Consider the following 24,313-nt stretch of genomic DNA (forward strand, 5'->3'; position numbering starts at 1 on the left):
CCCTTCAGCTGGGAGAGCCGCCTATATTTACATTTGCTTAGAGCCCACCTCCTCCTTGGAGGTTCCAGCCAATCCTGTGACTTCTACTGTTGTGGACAGAGCTACCGCGAGACTCCAACTGTAGCCTGTCGCAGTCGTTCATCCCGTGGACTTGCGTAGAAGTGGTTCTGGAAGCCACGGCCAGGGGAAGGGGGCGGGGCAAGTCGACGTGCGCGTACACTTTGACCCCACGGTCCAGCGCGCCCCCGGCAGCTAGACGCTGTGGTTTCTGGCTCCCCGGGGAACTCGACACGCCGGCCTAAAGCGCGCGTGTCCACCTTCAGCGGATGTTGGGTGTGTGACGACTGCGTGCCTGGTGACTTGCGGGGACATTATAGGGCCTTGGTGCAAAGAGTCTCAAGAGGCTTGGAGAAGCCTTGTAGGTAGGCGCTCGGGTGGCGGAGGGTCAGGGGTCAGAGTTCGAGTATGGAAGACATCTCTAGATAGAGACGGAGGCTCCGAGGAGGGAGGACTCGGTCGCTCTGCAGCCGGGGAAGCTACAGGGCTAAGAGGGAGCCGCCGCGCGAGTCTTCCCGGCCCTTCCCGGCCCCAGCCGTGCGGGCCGCTGGGCCGCTGGGCCGCGACCGCCTCCCCGGGAGGAGGTGGAGTCGTGGGAAAGGAGGCCGTGCTTCTCCCCGGGGGGCCTGCGCCTGCGAGGTTTTGCTTGAGCGTCCGAGGGGCTTTTGTCGCGGTCCTCGGCCTCGTGGTCGCTTGATTGCTCGGCCTGCGTGGAGCGACCGGGCGCTGACAACCCTGCTCCGACTCCCCGAACTGCTTTTGGGTCTTTCGGAAGCAAGCGGAGTGGGTGGGTCACCGTTCGCCGAAGGCGCATCCCCCTGGAGGCTGGAACTGGTCAGCCGCCTGGCTTCTTGGTAGGCGAGGAGTCAAAGGGGGGCGGCCGAGGCTTCTGAGTTAGTCTGAAAGTTCTCAGTTACCCTCGGAGGCCGATTAATTACCTTCGCATCCAGAACCACGCTCGCACGTTGTGTATTTTGACTCTGTGGTAGTTGCCAGCTTTATGAACAGAGATATGTTATCTAATGATTGATGGTCACTGTCAGATATGCAGTATTATTAAGTAATGACTATTAAGCTTGTGCCTTTTTTACCCAGTGACTTGACATTAGGCACCAAGTATAAATTTTAGATATTTGGTGTTTTCCACCTTGTTTTTAAATTAATTTGAGGCTCTCAACGAACAACATAAAATAATTTTTTAGTCAATACATTGATTTTTAATTATTCTGTCGGGTAATAGCAGGAATGATGGAATTTCCATGAATAGAAATGATCCCTGGTGTCTGTATTGTCACCAGAAAGGCTAGTTGGTTTCTATTCGGTAACCATGCTGGAAACGGAACAGTAGTGAGCAGCAGTGGGCTAAGGGCGCCTTGACTGGCTAGAGCTTTGCAGGACCAGTGAGGCAAGAAGCTGGAAGTGGAGAATAAAATAATTTACTTCTGAGAGAAGCAGTGACATTCATATTTTCTTTATGCTCAGCTTAAAAGAATTATATTTACAGAATTATTTAAGAAAAACTTTTATGAAGTGTTCAGGCTAGAAGGATTTGGGGAGAAAAGCTGCTTATGAAGGCATTTTTCAAGTTTGTATGACTAACACACTTTAGGGTTCAACAAATGAAAATTCTCTCATCCTGCTGGAGTTATCACAACAGAAGATTGTGGTAGCTTTTTAGCCATCAGTAGTGATTGGGCTTTACTTATATAGGGTTCACCTTGGATCTATACACGTAGCAAAGGTACATTCCTTTGCCTTTAACATCTAAACCCAGGTCGACCATAGATTTGTTGTAATTCAGGATTTGTGTATTTTAATGAGGGATTATAATTTGATAGGGAGGAGAAATCTGAATTTAAGTTTAATTGATATTCCTTTTTTTTTTGTCTTATTTACTTAAGATTTTTGTTTTTTTAGCCATCTCTGTTTTCGGTTAAAGAGACAGGGCCGGTCAGTTTTGTCTGTCTAATTCTGGGCCAGAAATAGTAAAGAATAGTTTCACATTACCTGCAGTCTTCTAGAATGTGGTTAAGAGACTTGTCCAAAAAGAAATGTGAGTCAAGTACTGTTAGGTCCTTTAAAAAAGGGAGGGTATTCATGGAGTTAGAGATCTTTGTTTCACCTTATTTTGTGTATCACTTCCATCCTGGCACTGACTTGGCATTGAAGGTACAATGCTGAATAGGATACTGTGCCTGCCCAGCTTTCAAGTAGTTCATAGTCAAACAGTTGGGGAGCAATGTAGCAGTTGGGATCTAGGAGGAGAGGCCCTTAACTCAGCGGGCCTGATCTTGGAGGGGTTTGAGGGAAGATTAGGGTACTGACAGTCAGAAAAAGTGTGAAAGCATTTCAGGCAAAAGGAATTTACATTTAAATGCAGGTCAGTAAAAGTTCATTCAGTCCATATAGAAAACCGCATTTAATCATGTTTTACACTAACATTGCTTTTTAAGAAGGAGGAAGAAGTAGATCCATCAAAGGTGGGATTTATATGGTGTGAAGAAAACCAGAAGGATTTAGAATATGATTAGAGATATACCAGAATTTGGCTTGTTAGCTTCTAATTTACGTTATGGTTATTGAGTAGTTTATCCCTGGATAGAGATCCTATGGGAAAAGAATCAACCAAATCAAGGTTTTTTGGATTTTGGGTTTGTTTTTTTTTTAATAAATGCATGCTCAGTTCTGGTTTAATTGGTTGGGGTAGTACCTGGGCATTAGAATTTTTTAAAGTTTCCACAGGTGATCCTAATATGCAGTCAAGTTTGAGACAGTCTGATCTATGCTCTGCCATCCTGCCACATTAAATTTGGTTATTGTAAAATATAGCTTATAGTATTCTCAGTATGTTGATAATAGCAACTCCATTCGCTATGTGCTGAATTTCTGTTACCATGTATACTTTACAGTACCTGTAGTCAGAGATTGATTATAATCTATCTACCTGCATACTCATGAACCCAGCCTGGCTAGGGAATGGGCTCCTCATGATTGACATAGACCAGCATTTTTAATAGACTTTTTGTACTTTGGAGAATGTTCTATATTTGTACTGCCTAAGCAGTAGCCATTAGTCACACATGGCTATTGAGTACTTCAGAGTGTGGCTACTGAGACTGAGGATCTGAGTTTATAATATTTAATCTTACTTAAAATAGCCACCTGCAGCTAGCAGCAACCTTATGGGACAACATCAACAGAAACAACAACCACCCTTCCGAAATAAGGGAAAGATTCTGTCAGCAAAAGCAAGGAAGTGAGGTAGAGTTTAGGCAGGTGAATAATACTCCCTCAGTTTCCTTTATGGTTATTTCTTAGATTTTTCTATTTCTTGAACCAGTTTTATTCATTTATATTTTATAGGTAAACTACCCCTTTTATCTACATTTCAAGTTTATTAGAGTAAAGCCATTCTTAATATTCTCTTACACATTTTAAATCCCTGTATCTGTTTTTTTTGTTGTTGTTGTTATTGTTTTTGCTTTTTAAATCCTTTATTAAAGGTATAATTTCCATATAATTAAATTCAACAATTTGATGAGTTATCATAAATGCATACAATCATGTAATCACCAGTAAATCATTTTTGTCACCCCAAAGTTTTCTGTCCTGCTCCTTGGCTGTTAATCACGTCTTCCCATTTCCTGGCTGCAGGTAACCACTAATCTGCTTTCTATCACTAGGTATTTGCTTTTCAAGAATTAATGTAGTCGGCCTAGCGTGCGGAGGACCCGGGTTCGATTCCCGGCCAGGGCACACGGGAGAAGCGCCCATTTGCTTCTCCACCCCTCCGCCGCGCTTTCCTCTCTGTCTCTCTCTTCCCCTCCCGCAGCCAAGGCTCCACTGGAGCAGAGATGGCCCGGGCGCTGGGGATGGCTCTGTGGCCTCTGCCTCAGGAGCTAGAGTGGCTCTGGTCGCAACATGGCGACGCCCAGGATGGGCAGATTATCGCCCCCTGGTGGGCAGAGCGTAGCCCCTGGTGGGCGTGCCGGGTGGATCCCGGTCGGGCGCATGCGGGAGTCTGTCTGACTGTCTCTCCCCGTTTCCAGCTTCAGAAAAATGAAAAAAAAAAAAAAAAAAAAAAAAAAAAAGAATTAATGTAAATCGAATCATACAAGATGTAGTAGTTACATGTCTGGCTTACTTTACTTAGCATAATGCTTTAAACTTTATCCATGTTGTTGTATGTTGTAACAGTAGTTTAATCATAGAGTCGTTTTTCATGTTTTTATTTACTGGGTGATGGACATTTGGATTTTTCCAGTTTAGGACTTTGAATAATAAGAGTATTTTTAACATTAAAGTTTTAAGTCTCTTTTGTGAATCTGTGTTTATATTTTTCTTTAATAATTGCCTATGAGTGGGAAAATGAGGCTCTGCAGAAAGTCTATATTTACTTTTATAAGAAATTGACCAAGTTTTCCTGTTGGAATATATGGAGTTTAATTCTGGTTGAGTTCAGTCTTTCATTTTAACCAATCTAGTGGATATATAATTTCTTTGTATTAATTGATTGATTTCAGTGAGAGAAGGAGAGAGAGAGAGAGACAGCAACATCAAACTGTTCCTATATGTGCCCGTGACCAGGAAACCCTCCAGGAACCCAACACTTCCAGACAGTGCTCTAACCAGCTGAGCCATCCACCAGGGCATGGACCTGTAATCTCTAATAGTAGTTTGTGGGTTGAATTTGCATTTCCTTGATGACTAATGAGGGCCAAAATATTTTCATATGCTTAGTTGCTACTTGCACATCATCTTTGCTGATGTGTTAAAAATTTTTGTTCATTTTATTTAAGGCTTTTTGTCTTACTACTGTTTTGCAAGAGTTCTTTATATATTCCACATACAAATCCTGTCTCAAATAACAGTATGTTACGTCCCTGAGTGTGTGATGATGTTGATTGTATAGAGTGCTTCATCTGTTTCCTTGGGTGAAAGCTTTCTGTGTTGATTTATTTTCCTGGTGAAGCTCCCTTAATGTTTGATAGTTGATTGTGAGCTCATCTTTGCAGTTGAGATTCCTGTTTCACTTTCATTGTTTTGGCTTGTACAGTTTGCCAAAGAGAAGGATCAGAAGGAGCTGCTGAGACTTGCTTCCTATTCCCTTCAGTGATAATGGGGGAAACCTCTCTATAGGCAGAGTCCATTGTCCTGTGCTTTTTCTTCTGGACTCAGTAACAATGGATATCTTTTCAGTTCAGGCACTGTTTTCCCAGAACATAGATACCCCACCACAGCTGCTTGCCAGTTCCCACTTTGTTGCTCCATTATTATCTCTGTTTGTAGCCCTGGGCCCACTTTGGGTTCTACGGTCAGCTCCGTCCCCACTGCTCATGGAAGCCCTCTGGGTGATGCTCCCATCTTTGGTGCTAATTCATACCACCACATAGCTGTTCAGTCTGATTCCCTGGCGTTTTTAGGAATTCCTAGAAGTTTCTCAACTGAGATTTTTCCCTGATGGCCTTTTTTTTTTTGGTTGCTGTTATTGTAGTTTTAACCATTTGAGTAGTACAAACGTCATGTACGTCCTTGTGCCTCCTATCCAGAGTATGATCATACACGTACATCTTTAAACTTTGAACTGGAGCAGTAAAGGCATGCAGGCAAATGTATGTTCTTCTTGTTTCCATAAATTGGTTATCAAACATGATTTTAAGTTAATAAAACTAACTGGAACTAGTTTCATTTTTTAAAAAAAAACAACAAAAAAAAAAACTCACTCCCGGGGGTCAGCGAGCATGAAAAGAACTCACTACTCAAAGGGTTAAATAGGACTATGTGTTTCTGAATTGTTTGTTTAAAACACATTTCCCATTTTCTCCTAGATTTGGAGCATAGTAATTAGGGGTGGGGGTAGAGGGATGTAGGCTGCTCTATGTACTCAGATTGAAGAAACAAAAACAAAAGTTATTGTTGATACTGAATTAATGACCGTGGTTTGACTTACACTTCTTTCATATCCTTTCCTAAAATATAGCAGTGTTGAATATATAATGGGGGTGCAGCAATCCCTATTGATTGGACTTTATTCAGAAGTGGAATTAATTGTAGAAAGTATTTCTTAAACTGTGCTTGAAGCCAATTTTCAATTGATTATACACTTCTTTTTTTCTTTTTCAGCTACATGGTTGGGATAGGTCAAAATAAGTACCAACATCATTATTACGTTATGACTTAATCTCTGTGAGTTACTCTGTTTTGTGCAGATATTGGCTATTATTTTGGAAAAAGTGTACTTTGGGGCCTACCTCATATAAGCTGCCTTCAGACCAGTTCTCTCTTTTGAGATAGGAAACCTTTCTTTTCCATACCTTTTCTTTTTATTCTCTTATTGATTGATTTTTTTTTTCTTTTCCAAGTGAGAGGAGGACAGATAGACTCCCACATGTGCCTCAACTGGGATCCACCTAGCAACCCCCATCTGGGGCTAATGCTCTGCCCATCTGGGGTGGTGCTCACAACTGAGCTATTTTTAGCACCTGGGGTGAAGGCTCCATGGAGCCATTCTCAGTGCCCAGGGCTGATGCTACAGGAGGGAAAGAGAGAAAGACTAAGAGAGAGAAGGGAAAGAGGGAATGGAGAAGCAGATGGTCGCTTCTCCTGTGTTCTGTGACTAGGAATCAAACCAGAGACATCCACACACCGGGCCGACACTACCACTGAGCCAACTGGCCAGGGCCTTGATTCGTTTATTTAGTCTGATTTATTTTCCCTGGTTGCCATCACCACCTTATGCCTTGCCCAACTATCCTTCTTATCCATTTTATCTGTTAATCCACAAAAAAAGAAATATATTTCCACATTTTTAGCTTCCTCTTTTGAAAGAGAAGATACATGTTTAGGGATTTTTAAGCTATGTAAGGATCAAGTGAAGCTTTGATAAGCATTTGGGATTTTAAAACATTTGAAATTCTGTAGTGACGATATGAGTTTACATGTTACTAAAATGCATTTCCAGGATATTTGAGAAATTTGCTGCCATGCTGCTTGTTAAATGTAGTTTTAGAATTTATTTTATATGGTCAGTATTGACTTATTTAACACATTTATTTATTCATTGCTTTTTGTATCTCTGAAGGTTTCATGTTATGTGTATGTGGAATATTAGTTTATGCTGAATTTCTCATCTGGGGGCACTTTAATACTAAAATTATCTCTTGGAATGCCTACTGTTGCATTTGTCTTCTAGAGTTCACGTTTCCTAACCAAGAGAAAGTGAAAAATGAGCAGCCGACGGAAACGGGCCCCCCCAGTCAGGGTCGACGAGGAGAAGCAGCAGCAGCTGCGTTGGAATATGCACGAGGACAGAAGGGACGAGGTGCTCACTGACGACGAGCACCCGTCCTCCGGCTCTGACACCTCCTCTGCCATTTGCGTCATCCTGGAGGACTGTGGGAAAGAGGAAGTGGCTCCCAGAGGTAGAAGAAGGTATGCAGGGGCAGTGAGCAACTCAGAATCAGTCGATAAAGAAGAGACTGGTGACAGCCTTTCCCGTTCGTCTGTGAAGCTGAATGTTGTGATTTCTCCCTGTCACTTTGATCATTCTTGGAAAGCGTTTCTAGGCGAGTTCACTCTTCAGCTTCTTCCCGAACAGAGTTTAGTGGAAGATTGTTCTGAAAGAAGCTTTACACTGATGAGTTCAGAGTCCAGCAATCAGTTCCTGGTCTATTTCCATTCAGAATGCACAGATGTAGATAAACAGAAAAAAGGACTCAGTGAGCCAATCAGTGTTTGTGTCAAGGGCATTCTAGTGGAATCATCCTTCAGTGGTGAACTGTTAGAAGATTTGGGCTGGCTGCAGAAGAAGAGAAAAATAAAGCTTCACCAGAAACCAGAAGGAGATCACATTATTAAGGTACCCAGTTTCTATGGTGTCTTTTAAGGGTCTTCTGCCTTGGGTAGTCCTTTCTAAAGTTACCTAAGATAGAAGATCTGAAATGCCAGCAACAAACCTCTTATTAAGTTTGAAAGTATACTTTATTTTGGACTTTCAATAACTATGAATTATACATATCTATATTGTTGCTCAGTGGTCCCCAACCCCCGGGCCGCGGACCAGTACTGGTCCACAGAGAAAGAATAAATAACTTACTTTCCGTTTTATTTATATTTAAGTCTGAACGATGTTTTATTTTTTAAAAATGACCAGATTCCCTCTATTATATCCGTCTATAAGACTCACTCTTGATGCTTGTCTCGGTCACGTGATACATTTATCCGTCCCACCCTAAAGGCCGGTTCGTGAAAATATTTTCTGACATTAAACCGGACCGTGGCCCAAAAAAGGTTGGGGATGACTATTGTAGCTAATTATTTTCAGGCTAAATTTTTTCAAGGCTATCCTCCTGGTTCCTTCCCTGCAGCTCTACTCCTACTGACTTGTCTTAGTCCTTGTGATCTCTTCCTCCTCCGATTGCAATCCTTGAACCATTTCCCTGCTTGCCTTTCAACTCCTCCATCTACTTTGTCCCTGGAAGAGTTTAATATGAAATGCAGGTGGAATTTTATTCTTTACTGCCTGCAGTATTGAGCATAACCTGGCGTACTGGTCTTTCCTCTGGGAGACCCTGGTCTGCTCCTCCAGCCTCATCTTTTATCAACCTGCTTTTTATTTGGTTCAAGAAATTTCTGGTTGACTTGTTTTCTACACATTTCGTGCCATCTTTCTGCATGTTTGCTTTTGCTTTCTTGGTTCCCTCTGCCTGGGTTGTCCCCTTCCTCTTCCCTAATATGACCAGGTAATTCCTGGTCATTCTTTAATATTCAGCTCAGAGCTCACTTTATCTAGGGAGCACTCTTCTTCAACTCCCAGGATGGTTTTAACATGCTCTTCCCTATCATACCCGATGCATATGCTTAACTTGGCTTGGTCACTTGTAGCGCACTTACATTTTAGGTCCTTCTCCCTCACTAGACTGTGAAGTCTTACCTTCGCAGCTTAGTGAAACACCTGATACTGAAGAGATTTCAGTAAATGAATAAATAAACTTATCATTCATTTCACGCTCTGCTATTCACTAGCCAAGTAACTATGTAAATCATTAAAATGCTCTAATTGCAGCTTCTTTCTGTATCAAATATAAATAATATCCATCCTTTTTTACCTCATACAATTGTGTTGAGAATCAGGTGGAATAATGTAAGTAGGTGTACTTTGTAAACTTGATGCAGGTCAGTATGCCTTCATACTAAAAGTTGAAAGGGAAAAAAATTCTATGTTGAATTCACTTTTGTTCAAATGAAAACTGCTGCATTTCTCACACTAAAAAACAATTGCATTTTAGCCCTGTTTATAGTTTCAGAATAGACCGTAGAAAAGGAGAAAATTTAGCAGCATTAGATTATAATTAATCATTCCATAAACAGTGCAACTCTGCAACCAAGCTTCTCTTTCTTTGTTGATCATATCAAAATTGTGGCTCCGCGATAACAAGTAAGAATTCATGGATTTGTATCTGTGTTCTGTCCACCTGCCTCACAATCCAGGTTTTGACCTATTCTGTGTTCCCCGATCTTGATTTTTATAGCTATTTAAATGCTGCCATCTCTAAGTGAACAAGCCAAGGTAAAAATGTTAATGAATTGTAATCTTTGCCACACATTCCTGTATAATGCTGGGTTGGAGTCTTGTTCTTGAGTGAAAGAACATGAGAATCTCAGTGCTTAGGAAATGGGGCCCAGGTGGTAGAGGGAAGGGAGGAAACCACTTCCTGAGTATCTGCCATTTGGAAGTCTTCAAGATGATCCAGGCTACGTTATGTGGGCTTCTTTCCATTCTACAAATAAGAACACTTCGGTCAAAACAGATGAACTATTTGGCTGTTTATTTAGCCTCTAAATACCAATGCTATTATTCATATTCAATATTTGACTGTATAACTTCATACTGTGTTGCTTCACCAGAATTGAGATATAAAACAATTAAGTTCAGTTTTCCTGTACATTGAAGTGTTTGATGTAGTAATAGGGATTCCCAAATCTAACTCCTGGCGTATGTGTCAGAATCTTCTGGGTGAATCTGTATTATTAGCCAAAGTCACTTGATTGTTCTGATGCTCGTCACATTTGGAAACCGTTGACTTGATCAGTAGAATTGATGCTCTCTCATACCCTCCCTGGTGTGGTTCCAGCTAGGGAAGTTTTTTTTTTTTCTAGCAACCTGAAGGGTGCATCACACAGAGTAGGCACTGCTTTTGGGAAATGGATTTGTTATTGAAAGTGAAAATATGTGAGGGAGATTTGATAGATATATAATTGGTGTTTGTGGGGCAAATACCATGAATATCTTTAAAAGTGGTGATGGTAAAAAATATTTTTCTTATATTCTCAAAGTGTGGCATAGTACAATTAAAAATACTTCTGTACTGATTAATTCTTTGTAGGTTGGAATTTATCTTTTGGAAGATGGCCTAGCAAAATTAGACTTTTTCAGTGATGCAAATTCAAGAATGAAAAAGTTCAGTCAACTCATGAAGAAAGTGATGGAAAAGTTATACAATTTTATTCCAGGTAATTTTTAAAGTAAACTTAAAAATTGCTATTACTTAAGAGTTGTGGGTTTTGCTCTAAGTCCTATTTATAACAGCCAGAAAAAAACAGCTAGTAAAACCATAATAAAAATTAACCTCCGTAAAGTCTCTGTATGACAAAATTATACTTTTTTGAAATGCCCCCGCTAATATAATTTGTGGACTTATTTGCTTAATAGTATGCATAGCTTAGAGTAAATGGGCAAGAAATGTTTGCAGAGTCAATAGGCAGAGTCTAAAGCAGAGGTCTCAAACTCGTGGCCCGCGGGCTACATGCGGCCCGCCGAACAATTTTTTGCGGCCCGCAGACTAATCCACGAACTACAGTTTCTGGTCGTTTTGTGACACTGAAAAGTGTTGCTTAACAGTTGCCTTTTGTAGACCTAGTGCGGCCCGCTGAACGGCTATGATCTTGCTCTGCGGCCCACATGCTGAGTTGAGTTTGAGACCCCTAGTCTAAAGGGATCTGAGCTGATTGGAATTTTCATAATATTCCTGTGTTTTTACTTTGTTGTGGCCAGAGGTTTTTTGCTGGCCTTTGTTCTACCTCTCCTTTTTAGTCTGACAACGTCAAGAGCCTGCTTCTTAAAAGGCCAGTTAATTTTGCTACTATTTCTTGGCAAGGCATTGCATCTTTGGTCAGGACTGCAGCTTCCGGTGTCCGCCATTGGTTCCCAAGGGAGAGTGCGGATAGCTTGGTGCAGCCCATCAACACTACTGGAAAACGGCTCAGATTCCTCAAGCCCTGCCCGTGGTGGGGCACCATTATTTCAGGTGCAAGTCTTCACACAGAAATACTTAGAAAATAAGTTTCTGGCTTGATTGTTAGGTTGTTTGTTCAGGACATTCTTTGTAAAGTTTCATAATGCTAATCAAAGTAAATCATTTTGCATATTAAAGTCTTAAAAGGAAGAATGATCTCTGGCTTCAGAATTGGAAGAAATGCTTTTAAAGACGTATACTTTTAAAAGTTAAGACAGATTCATTATCTTGCCTTCCCCTTCCACCCCCCCACCCCCACCCAAAGTGATAAGCAGGGGGCGGCAGACAGACTCCTGCATGCGCCTGACCAGGATCTGCTCAGCATGCCCACCCCGGGGCGATGCTCTGCCCATCTGGGGCGTTGTGCTGGGAGTCATTCTAGCCCTGTGGCGGAGGCCATGGAGCCGTCCTCAGCACCTGGGCCAACTTTGCTCCAGTGGGGCCTTGGCTGTGGGAACAGAAGAGAGAGATAGAGAGAAAGAGAAGGGGAGGGGTGGAGAAGCGGATGGTCACTTCTCTTGTGTGCCCCAGCCGCAAATTGAACCCAGAACTTCAACACGCCAGGCCAATGCTCTACTGCTGAGCCAACCGGCTACGGCCCATTATTTTGCCTTTTAAAAAGTATACAGTATGCAGCTTTAGCCAGTTGGCTCAGTGGAGCGTCGGCCTGGCGTGTGGAAGTCCCGGGTTCGATTCCCGGCCGGGGCACACAGGAGAGGCTACCATCTTCTTCTCCACCCTTCCCCGTCTCCCTTCTCTCTGTCTCTCTCTCCCCCTTCCTCAGCCAAGGCTCTACTGGAGGGAGTTGGCCTGGGCACTGAGGATGGCTCTGGCTCCGGCTGCAGTGGAGCAACGGACCCAGATGGGCAAAGCATCACCACCTAGTGGGCATGCCGGGTGGATCCTGGTCAAGGATATGCAGGAGTCTGTCTCTCTGCCTCCCAGCGTCTCACTTAAGAAAAATATAAAAAATAAAGAATACAATACGCACTTTTCGAAGTAAAACTTCAAAGGATTTCAAAGGAACACATCGATTTAGTTATCAACTACAATTATACAACTACAGTAACAATCTGAAATAACCAAACATAAAAATAAACATTAATTATAAAGTTTTAAAAATCTTGCATGGGCCTGACCAGGTGGTGGCGCAGTGGATAGAGCACCGGACTGGGATGCGAAGGACCCAGGTTCAAGACCCTGAGGTCACCAGCTTGAGCGCAGGCTCATCTGGTTTGAGCAAAGCTCACCAGCTTGGACCCAAGGACGCTGGCTCGAGCAAAGGGTTAGTTACTCAGTCTGCTGAAGGCCCGCGATCAAGGCACATGAGAGAAAGCAATCAATGAACAACTAAGGTGTCCCAACGAAAAACTAATGATTGATGCTTCTAATCTCTCTCCATTCATGTCTGTCCTCTCTCTCTCTCTCTCTCTCTCTCTCTGACTCTCTGTCCCTGTAAAAAAAAAATCTTTCATGGCATATTTTTTATTAAAAAAGGTAAATTTTGTGTTTTGTGGTACACTTCATTCTAGAGCATATGAGGTGTGTCTTATAAAAGTATATAGTCCTTTTTGAAACAATTCAGAAATAAATTATTAGCTAAATGGGGTTAATTTGTTCAAGATTTTGAATTTTTTTCATGTTATATATAGTAGGCACAAATCTTCCACATGGAAGTTGTGTCCAACAAATGAATCTGATATTCTTACAGATTTATATTACTGATTTACATAATTACTCCTAGTTGGCTAAAGCTGCTACTAAAAGCCTTTTTTAGTATTTGCCATATTAGAGAAATTATGTCTGCCTATGAATAATTTTTACATAAAGATCTAAAAGTAAAATGAATTATTCTTTTACAAACTGCAAAAGATAGAGTATATACATTCATCTCCTCAAATGTTTGTGAAATATCCACAATGGGCAAAGCATGTGCCGGCTCTAGGGAGCTATAAAAACAAAAGGCCGCCTTTGTCCTCAAAGAGCATTGCACTTCGTTGTAGAAGGAGCAAACACGCATAGATGTTTGCACTACCAGACAATACATAGCACTGCAGTACCCAAAGTATAAGGGTATTACGTGAACACAGAGGAGCACATTCATTATAACTGGGGCTCGGGGCAGGGGATGCTATGGAAAAAGTAGCAGTTGAACTACCTTGAAGGATGGATGGGGAGATTTTTAATGCATGAAGTATTAAGTGTAAGGCCTTCCAGTCACGAAACACACTGGTTAAGTCCCCAGAGCTGCCTGGTATGTTTTGAAATAAGAATTGCTGTACCTGTAGTTATAAAGGTTGGATTGAGATGTTTTGAGTACCTTGTTGTTGGATGTACAGATGTGTTGGAAGAGGATGAGGAAGATTCAGAGAGTGAGTCAGAGGGACAGGACATTGATGAGCTCTACCACTTTGTGAAGCAAACACATCAGCAAGAAACACAGTCCATTCAAGTGGATGTCCAGCATCCTGCACTGACGCCCGTGTTGAGACCATACCAAAGAGAGGCTGTCAATTGGATGCTACAACAAGAGCATTTCAGAAGCACTCCCCCTAATGGCAAGTAGAAGATGCTTTATGAAATACAGATTGATCAGAGGGATTGTATGGGACAGGGTGGACGTTGGGGGAATTGATCATTACACAAATCATATTGAAAAGAGAGGATAGAACGAGGGTTACTATGAACAAAATGATTTTCTGAGAAATCCCAAAAAACTGAAGTCTAGAGAAATTCAATTGTGAGTTCTTTTATCCTAAAGAATTTGACTGGTTTCTCCAGTCTTGCTTGGAATTTTTTTAAAGCCTGCAATTTTTTACATGCCTTTCCAACTGAGAATTGTTTTTGGAATCTGATTATGTCCAAATCTTGCTCATCATTTGTAAGACACTTCACAATTTGATGCTGAATGTTAATGACAAAAAGCGAATTTACAAAAATGGAAGATGTGTGTGATTAATCTAATTTTCCTAAGTGTACATTTATTGTCTTTACTTCACAAAGTAAATAACAAAATAAAACATTACATATTAAGTGTTTTCATAAAAAATACTAAGTTTAAAGGGATCATTTATGCCACTTCTTTATTATGCAACCCAAAGGTATGGGCATAATAGGAGTTTTTTACATGACTATTACTCATTTTTCCTATATTGATTTATTCTAGTTCATGATAAATAGCTTTTCCTCCCATGAGTTTCAACTTATACTTTTGTAGCCAACAGACTTTATTTTTAACTTTCTATTTTAGAAAATAAATATTAATTTATGACTAATATTATTTCTTCCTACTTCTCTTCCTCCCATACTCTGAATAATTTTTAAATAATAATTTCACATTATCATATTTCATCTGTTAATATTTCATTAAAAGATAAGGGTTCTTTTAAACAAATATAAATATATAAATATATATATATATGGATGAATTTTAAAACCCAGTAATTCTTTAATATCCCTAAATCTCTCTTCTTTCCCTTCCTTTCTCCCCCATCCCCTCTCCCATTTTCTTTTAGAATTTGTTTGCAGTTTGTTACAGTGGAATCCAGATAACATCTAGGCATTGGAATTTATTGCTGCCTCTTAAGTTTCTTTTAATTCATAGATTTTTAGCATCCCTCTTTCATCTCTTTTTTCTTAAAACTCTTGTGTGTTGAAGAAATTGTGCTCTGTAGAGTTTCCCATACACTGGATTATTTTTTTCTCCAACATACAATTTTTAAATTTTATTGAGATATAACATATACAAAAAAAGTACAGATCTTAAAGGCATAGTTTGATAAGTTTTGACAAATCTATGCCTCTGTGTGACCAGCAGCCCAAATAAGATGTAGAAAAAATTTTCCCAGAAGTAGCCACTGGCCACAGATGGCTCTTCAGACTTGAAATGTGGCTTGTCCAAATCATGTGCTCTAAGTTTAAAATACACTAGATTTTAGGTAGTACAAAAAGTGTGAAATATATCAATAATTTATGTATTGATTACATATTGAAATATTATTTTGGTTCTTTTGGGCTAAATAAAATAGACTTAAAATTTTTTTGTCTATTTCTTTATACAGTGCTGACATATAAAATATTTTCATCAGCCCAAAATGTTCCCTCATAGCTCAGTTCGTTCTCATACTGAATTCAACCTCTTTGGGAGGAAACCAATCTCACCACAAATTAGTTTTCCTGCTTTTGAAACAATAAATGGAACTTCTAATGTGGGGGAGAGAGTTGGCCTCTTTTACCATAATGTATCTGAGAGTCATCCATGCTCCTTGTATCAGTAATTCATTCTTTTTTTGGTCCACAGACTGGATTTCATTAAGTCTCATTTGTCATTTAGTAGTTCTTCTGTTCCCTATGGTTCCCATAAATCAAAGCTTTTTATCTTTTAATTGTTCCATATTCTAAACCCTTGTATCTACATTCCTATTTCATCTATTAATCGCTAATGAAGGCAACAAATAATTTATGTTTAACTGGTAGGTAGAGACGTACTTCCTATTTGTCAGTTGGTTTAAGCAACTTAAAATATTAAATGAGAGGAGAGTGGAATATTTCTGGTTGAAACTAAGTCAGTAATTTAGTGTTACAGTTTTAGATGATTTTCTTAGTTAAATAAGCCTTTCCTTTCACTCTTAGACCCATATAAAAGGCTAGGTTGGATTAGGAATAATGTATTTATATTATCCTACTAGTATATGTCTGTTGAGTTTGAAGGATTTATAAAAGGTAAAGCTACTTTTCTTTATTGGGTAGCAGTTGATTATATGTATTAGTTTTCTTTTCCTGTTAATCCTGTTATTTTCTGTATTTCAAATTGTTTGGAAAATACTTTTGCATAAAGCAGAGGAAGCTAAAGAATAATATTTGAAGAAAAGAGTGAAAAGGATCTAGCCTCTTTCCTATGTGTATATATGCTGCCTACCAGGGTATCCTCTCTGTTATTTTTATTCTTATGTCATTGTCTGGCAGAAAAGCAAACAAAGAAAAACTTGTTCTTATGGGTATATTTTTCTTTAGAAAATGCCCTGCACTTCTTATGGCGAGAGATCATTACTTCTGAGGGTTTGAAACTCTACTACAATCCATACACAGGCTGGTATGTGTTTGATATTAAAAATAAATATTATGAAAACCTATATGAGTTTGGTCATATATGTTTTTAGCCTTGGCAGTAAGTACCTCAAGAAGGAATAGTAAGTTAAAGTCTTATTAGACATCTTTATAGCTTGGATAGACAGAATTAATAGCACCTGTCATTTTTCAATAACTGAATGTTATACAAGAGACTTAAGATGCTTAGTTATTGATATTTAAAGAGACTATAATTCTAAGTAACAATTTCATATTATAGGTCACTATTTTTCATTAAATTTGTCAATGTTTATTATAAAGGAGTTTTAGGAATCATTAACCATAATTAGTGAATCAGTAAGTATTGCCCTTCTTTTTTCATTCTCAAAATTGTAAAACTCAGAGAAAGGAGGAAGATATGCTACCTTTTATTTTAGAAGAGAAAAAATGATGGCTGTTTTACCAAATCTGCTCTTGTTTCTACAGACTTGGTTGTCATCTCAGGCAGTTTTCTTTAATTATTACTATCACAGTTCTTATATTCTAGAAATAGAGATTTGAATTGTTGCACCCTAAAATGTAGTTTTAGAAGTTAGACTTGATGCATTTCTCCCAGTTCTCTTTCGGAACAGTTTAGTTGTTATCTGTATTCCTGTGATGTACTTTCTTGCTTTCTCTGTTAGCATCGTCCGTGAATACCCGAGTGCGGGGCCGCAGTTGTTTGGTGGAATCCTAGCAGATGAGATGGGTCTCGGAAAGACAGTAGAGGTTTTGGCTCTGATTCTGACACATACTCGACAAGATGTTCAACAAGATGCTCTAACTCTTCCTGAGGTAGGAGAGCGCAGGGCTCGGGAAGCGGGGGACTTATGTTCTCATAAATCTTCGTCTGCTGAACATTTGCTTGGCACTTAGGTCAACAGTTTCCATTTATGCTGCAGCTGATGACTTATATTAGTTGTTAAACGTTAAGTGCGCACAGAAAATGGGATGTTTGTGACCCGGCAGGGTTTTTTAAGTGATGTTGGCCAACTAGGAGGGGGGATATTCCGTCACTTACCAGAGCTTCCTTGTAGTTGCCAGAGAACTTCCTGTTGGAAAATACTGTCACTTCCTCAGTGTTTTGTCTCTGCTACAAGTCTCCATATTACCACTAAATGTTTTTGAGAACTATTTTTTTTAAGCTGTACAAATCTCAGATATGTAAATCAAGAATATAATAATTAGAACTTTGTTAAAGGATATGTAGCTTAGTAATTAGAGTGCTAGGTCCTTGTTCTAAAATATATAATTGTCTTAAAATATAAATTTGAAAGTTTAAAAAAAATTCCACTGAGGAAACAGAGTTCACATTTTTCCATAATGAAATCTGAAATCTTCAATTTGCTGAAATGAGGCAACTAATTAAGAGTATAACTGTAATTACCTGTAAGGCCCACCATGCTCACAACCTTGGTGATTATATGATCTTCTGATAGGGTCAAGTTTGCAAAATTAGCCTTGCAGATTTGAGTAGGTAATAGAAAATACCTTTTTCCTTCATGGAAAAATGAGTTAGCATATACAGTTTTATTTTTTATTTTTTTTATTTTTTTATTTTTTTTTTCATTTTTCTGAAGCTGGAAACAGGGAGAGACAGTCAAACAGACTCCCGCATGCGCCCGACCGACCGGGATCCACCCGGCACGCCCACCAGGGGCGATGCTCTGCCCACCAGGGGGCGATGCTCTGCCCATCCTGGGCGTCGTCGCCATGTTGCGACCAGAGCCACTCTAGCACCTGAGGCAGAGGCCACAGAGCCATCCCCAGCGCCCGGGCCATCTTTGCTCCAATGGAGCCTTGGCTGCAGGAGGGGAAGAAAGAGACAGAGAGGAAAGCGCGGCGGAGGGGTGGAGAAGCAAATGGGCGCTTCTCCTGTGTGCCCTGGCCAGGAATCGAACCCGGGTCCTCCGCACGCTAGGCCGACGCTCTACCGCTGAGCCAACCGGCCAGGGTAGCATATACAGTTTTAACTATCAGTAACTTCTTTTTGGCATTTTCTTCTCATTAGATATTTTAATTCTAAGTTATTTTTAGTATTATATTTTCAGTAGGTTAATCTTGTATTTAAACAAGCCTTAAAAAGTTCATTGCAGAAGTCTCACACTTGATAACATTTTGATAATTTTAGATAATACATTTAATAAAAGTGATAACTAGCTGTAACACCAAAATTAAAAATAAGGCTTGTCTGTCTGAACTGCATATTTAGACCCTTTTTTCATAACTTTTTACAACTCTTTGCATCTCCTTAATTGAAAGGGTTAATGATAATAAGTAATTCAGAATACTGAAAGCAAAACACTGTGTGACTACTGCATATTGTTTTAACAGGGAAAAGTGGTGAATTATTTCATTCCATCACCTTATTCTGAAGGAAAAGTAAAAAACACAGAAACTCAGAATATGGAAATTGAACCAAAAGAAAAAATTCAGTGCCCCCGTAAGTATGAAATCTCTTTTAAGAAAATATCTTTTCACAGTGTTCCCTGTTGTAGTGATTCTTTCTTAAATTACTTCCATTACAGTCATTTATTTCTTAATGTGTTGAGATAAATTTTTATTACATATTCTTTAAAATGACTGTATACACAACAGGCCTTCTATAAATGTTTGGTTTATTTTTTTTAATTAATTTGGTCCATTAATGATTAACTGAGTTTTGTTTTCTTTTAATTTTAATTATTTTGACTGAGTTAGCATATCCTTTTGCATTTAGCTACACGTGTCATGATCCTGACAGCTGTGAAAGAAATGAGTGGGAAAAAGGGAGTTTCCATCCTTTCCATCTATAAGTACATCAGTTCCACATACAGATACGATGTTCAGCGTAACAGGAGTCTTCTGAAACGGATGCTGAAATGTTTAATTCTTGAAGGTCTTGTGAAACAGATCAAAGGCCATGGTTTTACTGGGACTTTCACATTGGGGAAGAATTACAAGGAAGAGGATATATATGATAAAACAAAAAAGCAGGTAACAGCATTATGAAGTAGCTATGTGTGTGTGATGCCTCACTGAATGAGCTGACAGATCTCACCTTGACACTGAAGGTCTTGCTCTCTGAAGATAAAAAGCAAACTCGTTAGGGACATCGTTTGTGTATGTGACTTACGTTTTCTGCTTCCTGAATAATTTTCTACTCCACGAATATAAGTTCCATCAGAGTATAAATTTTATTTTGGTTACCATTAAGCCCAAAGAGGGGTGCTTGGCAAATAGCAAGTGCTCAGATATTCATTGAGAGGGAATTATTAAATCAGTTCCTTAAGCATGTTCAGAAGTTTAACTTCTCTACTCTTGTGCTATTGCCAGCAGTTTAAAAGTTTGTTACCTATTTTAACAGTGTTAATGATACCTTATATTAGCAGAGTTCTTTATATACTTTTGAATCTTTTATCTAAATTCTCACTTTTCCCATGATCATCATCTTAATCCAGGGGTCGAGAACCTATGGCTCGCAAGCCAGATGTGGCTCTTTTGATGGTTGCATCTGGTTCACAGACAAATCTTTATTAAAAAAATAATGTTAAAAATATAAAACATTCTCATGTATTACAATTTATTCATTTCCTACCGCTCGTGTTCATGGTTGCGGGTGGCTGGAGCCAATCACAGCTGTCCTCCAGGACAACACCAAATTTTTTTTGGATAATGTGTAATGTGCACAAGTCGTCGTATGGCTCTCATGGAATTACATTTTAAAATAAGTAGTGTTCATGCCTCTCTCAGCCAAAAAGGTTCCTGACCCCTGTCTTAATATTTTACATTTTGTTATAAAACTGCTTCTTTGGGATTATTCATTTCAATTTTTTTTAAGAAAGTAGTTACAAATGTGTAAACATAAATCAAGGAAAGAGGAATGACAAGCCCAAGCGTGGAGCTACCAGCTTGGCCACTGTTAAAACGGCGGATAAAAGAGTTTCCTCCGTTAGGGAGTCTCCAATAGTTTTTCCCAGCCAGGGTAAAAGACTGCAGTGAACTTCTGTGCTTTTACTAATTCTTCTATCACCAAAAAGAAAAACAAAGAAAATCTTCTTCAGTTGAGACCATTTACTGTATTTCATTAGTGTCCTACGTCCTCTCCGACCTTGGGCCTGCCATTCCTTCCAGGAAGCCAGTGCTGGGTCTGCCTTCTCATCCAGCCCCTTTCGGGACGCCCTTCTTAGGCATTCCTATAGCATCACTTTACCTTTCACTGTTCTCTCTTTCAGCATACTCTTATGAGACAAGGAGCTAAATATTCCTCATGGGTGTCCTCAGCACCGCACAAAATTGGCATTCCATGAATAATTGTAAAAGAGGACACAAGCAGAAAGGAGAGAGAAAGAGGGGCTTTCTTTGCTAATTGTAACTCATACATTAACTTTTACTTTCTTTAAAGGCTATATGTTAGTACTTAGTATTTTTATAATCGCCTTGATTTAATTTATATTTATGTGTTAGAAACTACTAGCCTTCTGTTGATTTAGGCAGACTATAAATTGTAAGAGTTTAATACCAAAGTATTATTAGTTCCCTTTATCTTTCTAATTTTTATTTTCTCCAAATCTTCCTTATCAAGAAAGCCTTTCTCTTGACCTTGCAGACCATAGGTAGGGTTCTTTCAGAGGGCACATCAGAACCCCCTGATCAAGACTGATTCTCCTCAGGAAAGAAAGTAGCACGATTTTTATATAAAGCACATAAGTAATGTTAGAATTTAATTTCAGGAAAGGAACTTGTTGAAATAAATTAATTAAATAATGTTTTTCATAGGCAGTATGGAGTCCAAGGAAAGTTCAGAAAGAACCCAGCAAACCAGTGAGCAAGGACACAGATTCTCAGTACTTGCCATCAAACACCTCTGATGATGACGATGACCCTTCCCATTCTTACTGTAAGCCCAAGAGATACCGTAGTAAAATGAGAAAGCCTGTCGCGTCCACAAAAAAGGGGAAAAGTCAGCCTGACACGGACCTTCGTTCACAAGACGACAGTTCAGCCACCAGTGACTCTGGAGTTCCCGATGTTACCACATCCAGGGGGACCTGTGTCTTTGAAGTCAAACAAGAACATGCAACAGGGGACCAAGCTGAATCTCTGAACCGTGCTGTTGGTGACGCACCACATTCCAGTATGAGTCCCTCTGATTCGTCTGATTATCGCTTTGAATGCATATGTGGTGAACTGGACCATGTAGACCGTAAGCCTCGTGTTCAGTGCCTGAAATGCCACCTGTGGCAACATGCAAAATGTGTAAATTATGAAGAGAAGAACCTGAAGATTAAGCCTTTCTATTGCCCCCACTGCCTGGTTGCGATGGAGCCAGTGTCAACCGGAGCGACTCTCATCATCTCGCCCAGTTCCATCTGTCACCAGTGGGTGGATGAAATCAACCGGCACGTGAGGTCATCGTCTCTTCGAGTCTTGGTATGGCGGTTTGGGTGCCTTAAAGGGACAGGAAAATGTCAAGTTTTGCTTCTTTAGTCATTGTCACTTTGTTGTTTATCCCCAAAATTAACTTGAGAAAATAATATTAAATCAGAACTTGAAGAGGACATTGAGAATAAGAAATAGAACAGTAGACTTTTTCTGACATTGGAAGTTCAGAAGTTAAAGTACTAGAGTAGAAAGATGTGAAAGCTTTTGAAAAAATGCTTTATCCTATAAATGAAAAAGTCTTTGTCTAAGCATTTATCCTCAGGGAGTAATGCAGTTCAAAAAACAGCACTGTGTGATAGCCGCTCGTCTGAGCCACCAGTTCTTAGCTCCAGAACCATCCTCTGAAGCTTCAGTTATCTCGTCTGTAAAATAAGAACTTACTTATTCAACAAATCGTTATTGACACCGGTTTTGTGCCAGGAACTGTGCTAAGTTCTGAAAATAGTGTTCCTTATAGACTTACTGTGAAGATTACATTGATAAAGCACGGGCACGTAGTATGTGGTCATTCAGTGTTAGTGTTTGCTAATGTTAGTGTTCTTCACTCAGTTTTTCTTTCCTTGTTTCCATTCAGATGTTATTGCAGGTTTTCTACATCTCAGACACTGTCATAGGCATGGACAGAGAATACAGTAATAAGTAAAACACCATCTTTGCAATTGCAGAGCCCTGTTTTATGGGATAAACAGACCTTAGTTTGAGTCTTGGCTCCGCCAGTTTTGAGCAAAACACTCCATATTTTTTGCTTGTGAGAGAGGTATAATAACAATGTCTACCAGACCTGTTGCTGAAGACAGATAATGCTTAGCAGTGTCTGAAACATAAAAGGCGTTCAGTAAATAACAGCTCTTACTCTTCTGGTTTATATACCTTTAGGTTTTTGCACATGCTGCTGATTCTGTCTGCTACCTACCTGTATCTCATGTGCTTTCCTCCTTTCTGTCCCTTGAAAACTCCAAACGTTCTTCAAGATCCACCTCAAATTTTAACTGCCCTCTGAATTTGCCTTCTCAGCCGTAGAATTGGTCCCTTCACTCTGGTGCTAGCCCGTTTAGCCCTGTTACATCTCCTTTCATGTCGCTTCTAGTAGTCTTCCGCACTGAGTGCGGCTTCCTCTAGACAAGGGGGAATTATCTCCAAGGTTGTCTGGTCCTAAACCAGGACAAAGGGCTCAGTGAGGGTGTAAGTAAATGATTATTTCAGTTATCTTTGAAGAGCTGTTCCACAATTAACTATATGCTGATTATTTTCTAGGTATATCAAGGAGTAAAGAAAGATGGCTTCTTGCAGCCTCATTTTTTGGCAGAACAGGATATAGTTATTATTACCTATGATGTCCTTCGATCAGAGCTAAATTATGTAGATATTCCACACAGCAACAGTGAGGACGGGCGTCGCTTAAGGAACCAGAAGCGCTACATGGCCATCCCCAGCCCCCTGGTGGCCGTGGAGTGGTGGCGGATCTGCCTGGACGAAGCTCAGATGGTCGAATGTCCCACTGTAAAAGTGAGAATTTCCGCAGTCTTCTGAGAGCTGGGCAAGAAACAAAGGGAAGGGGATTGGGAGAAACTGTCCATAGAAAATTCAATAATTTAAGTGTAATTAACCCACAATATTTATATTAGCCAAAATCTTACTGTTAAATACTGTTACGTTTCCTTTTCTACTGTGAACTTCACGACCCCTAGGAATTATTTTGGTGCTATGAATCATTGCTGTACATGCAATGCCCCTGTGTATTTGAATAAGATGGCAGTTTATGTGATGAAGATCAAAGTAGACTGTATTTAAGGACTTTTGTTAGCATTTCTGCTAAGAGGAAAGCTTACCACAGTCTCTGATAGCTTTGGCCAACGTTGACTTTGGCAGATTTTTATCAGACAGACCAGATGGTAATGAAAATGCAACTTTAGAAGCTAGAATTTTGATTCAGCCTTTGTCATACATCTTTATTTTGTCTTCTTTGGCCAGTCTGTAGCCTGTCCCAAATTTTTGAATTGCATCTATTATTATAGCGGTTGACATCTGAAAGATGGGGTGAGAATGGGTCAGTCATTCGGGGAGCCTTTTCATTCTGCATGTCTTGAACTCCCCTTCCCTCCCTGGGTGCATGTGGTGTCTGCTGCTGAGAGCCACTGTACTGGAAGTTGGCCCATGAAGAGGACGCTCAGCATTGAGAGTGGGAACTGATAAACGGGAGCAATGCAGCGACCGGAGGTGCAGCTCTCCGTGGGCTGTGTTCATGAGTAAACACACCGAACTTCTGCATTTCTCCTCGGTGTTAATTTTCTTTTTTGATTCCATGTCTCTGTCTCCTCAGGCTGCAGAAATGGCTCAGCGCCTGGGCGGCATCAACCGCTGGTGTATCAGTGGCACTCCCGTACAGAGAGGACTGGAGGGTAATGAATGGCTTCCTCACTATTTGCATATAT

General features: G+C 40.0%; 1 protein-coding gene across 4 annotated transcripts in view; it reads left to right on the plus strand.

The window, feature by feature from the left end:
* Positions 1-215: 215 nt before the first annotated feature.
* Positions 216-24,313, plus strand: part of SHPRH (SNF2 histone linker PHD RING helicase) — a 96,920-nt gene continuing 72,822 nt past the window's right edge. For 2 of the 4 annotated variants that reach the window (XM_066373041.1, XM_066373046.1), the window contains exons 1-11: positions 239-422; positions 7,250-7,915; positions 10,443-10,569; positions 13,691-13,909; positions 16,365-16,443; positions 17,102-17,252; positions 18,792-18,900; positions 19,177-19,433; positions 21,216-21,869; positions 23,136-23,387; positions 24,202-24,280. In XM_066373041.1, the coding sequence (XP_066229138.1) occupies positions 7,283-7,915; positions 10,443-10,569; positions 13,691-13,909; positions 16,365-16,443; positions 17,102-17,252; positions 18,792-18,900; positions 19,177-19,433; positions 21,216-21,869; positions 23,136-23,387; positions 24,202-24,280 (2,560 nt within the window). In that variant the 5' untranslated portion in view covers positions 239-422; positions 7,250-7,282. Of the gene's footprint in view, positions 423-645; positions 912-7,249; positions 7,916-10,442; positions 10,570-13,690; positions 13,910-16,364; positions 16,444-17,101; positions 17,253-18,791; positions 18,901-19,176; positions 19,434-21,215; positions 21,870-23,135; positions 23,388-24,201; positions 24,281-24,313 lie in introns of those variants that run through there. The other 2 variants (XM_066373042.1, XM_066373045.1) reach the window with 2 other exon arrangements.

Source organism: Saccopteryx leptura, chromosome 3 (genome assembly GCF_036850995.1).
Source record: "Saccopteryx leptura isolate mSacLep1 chromosome 3, mSacLep1_pri_phased_curated, whole genome shotgun sequence".
Classification (NCBI taxonomy): Eukaryota; Metazoa; Chordata; class Mammalia; order Chiroptera; family Emballonuridae; genus Saccopteryx; species Saccopteryx leptura.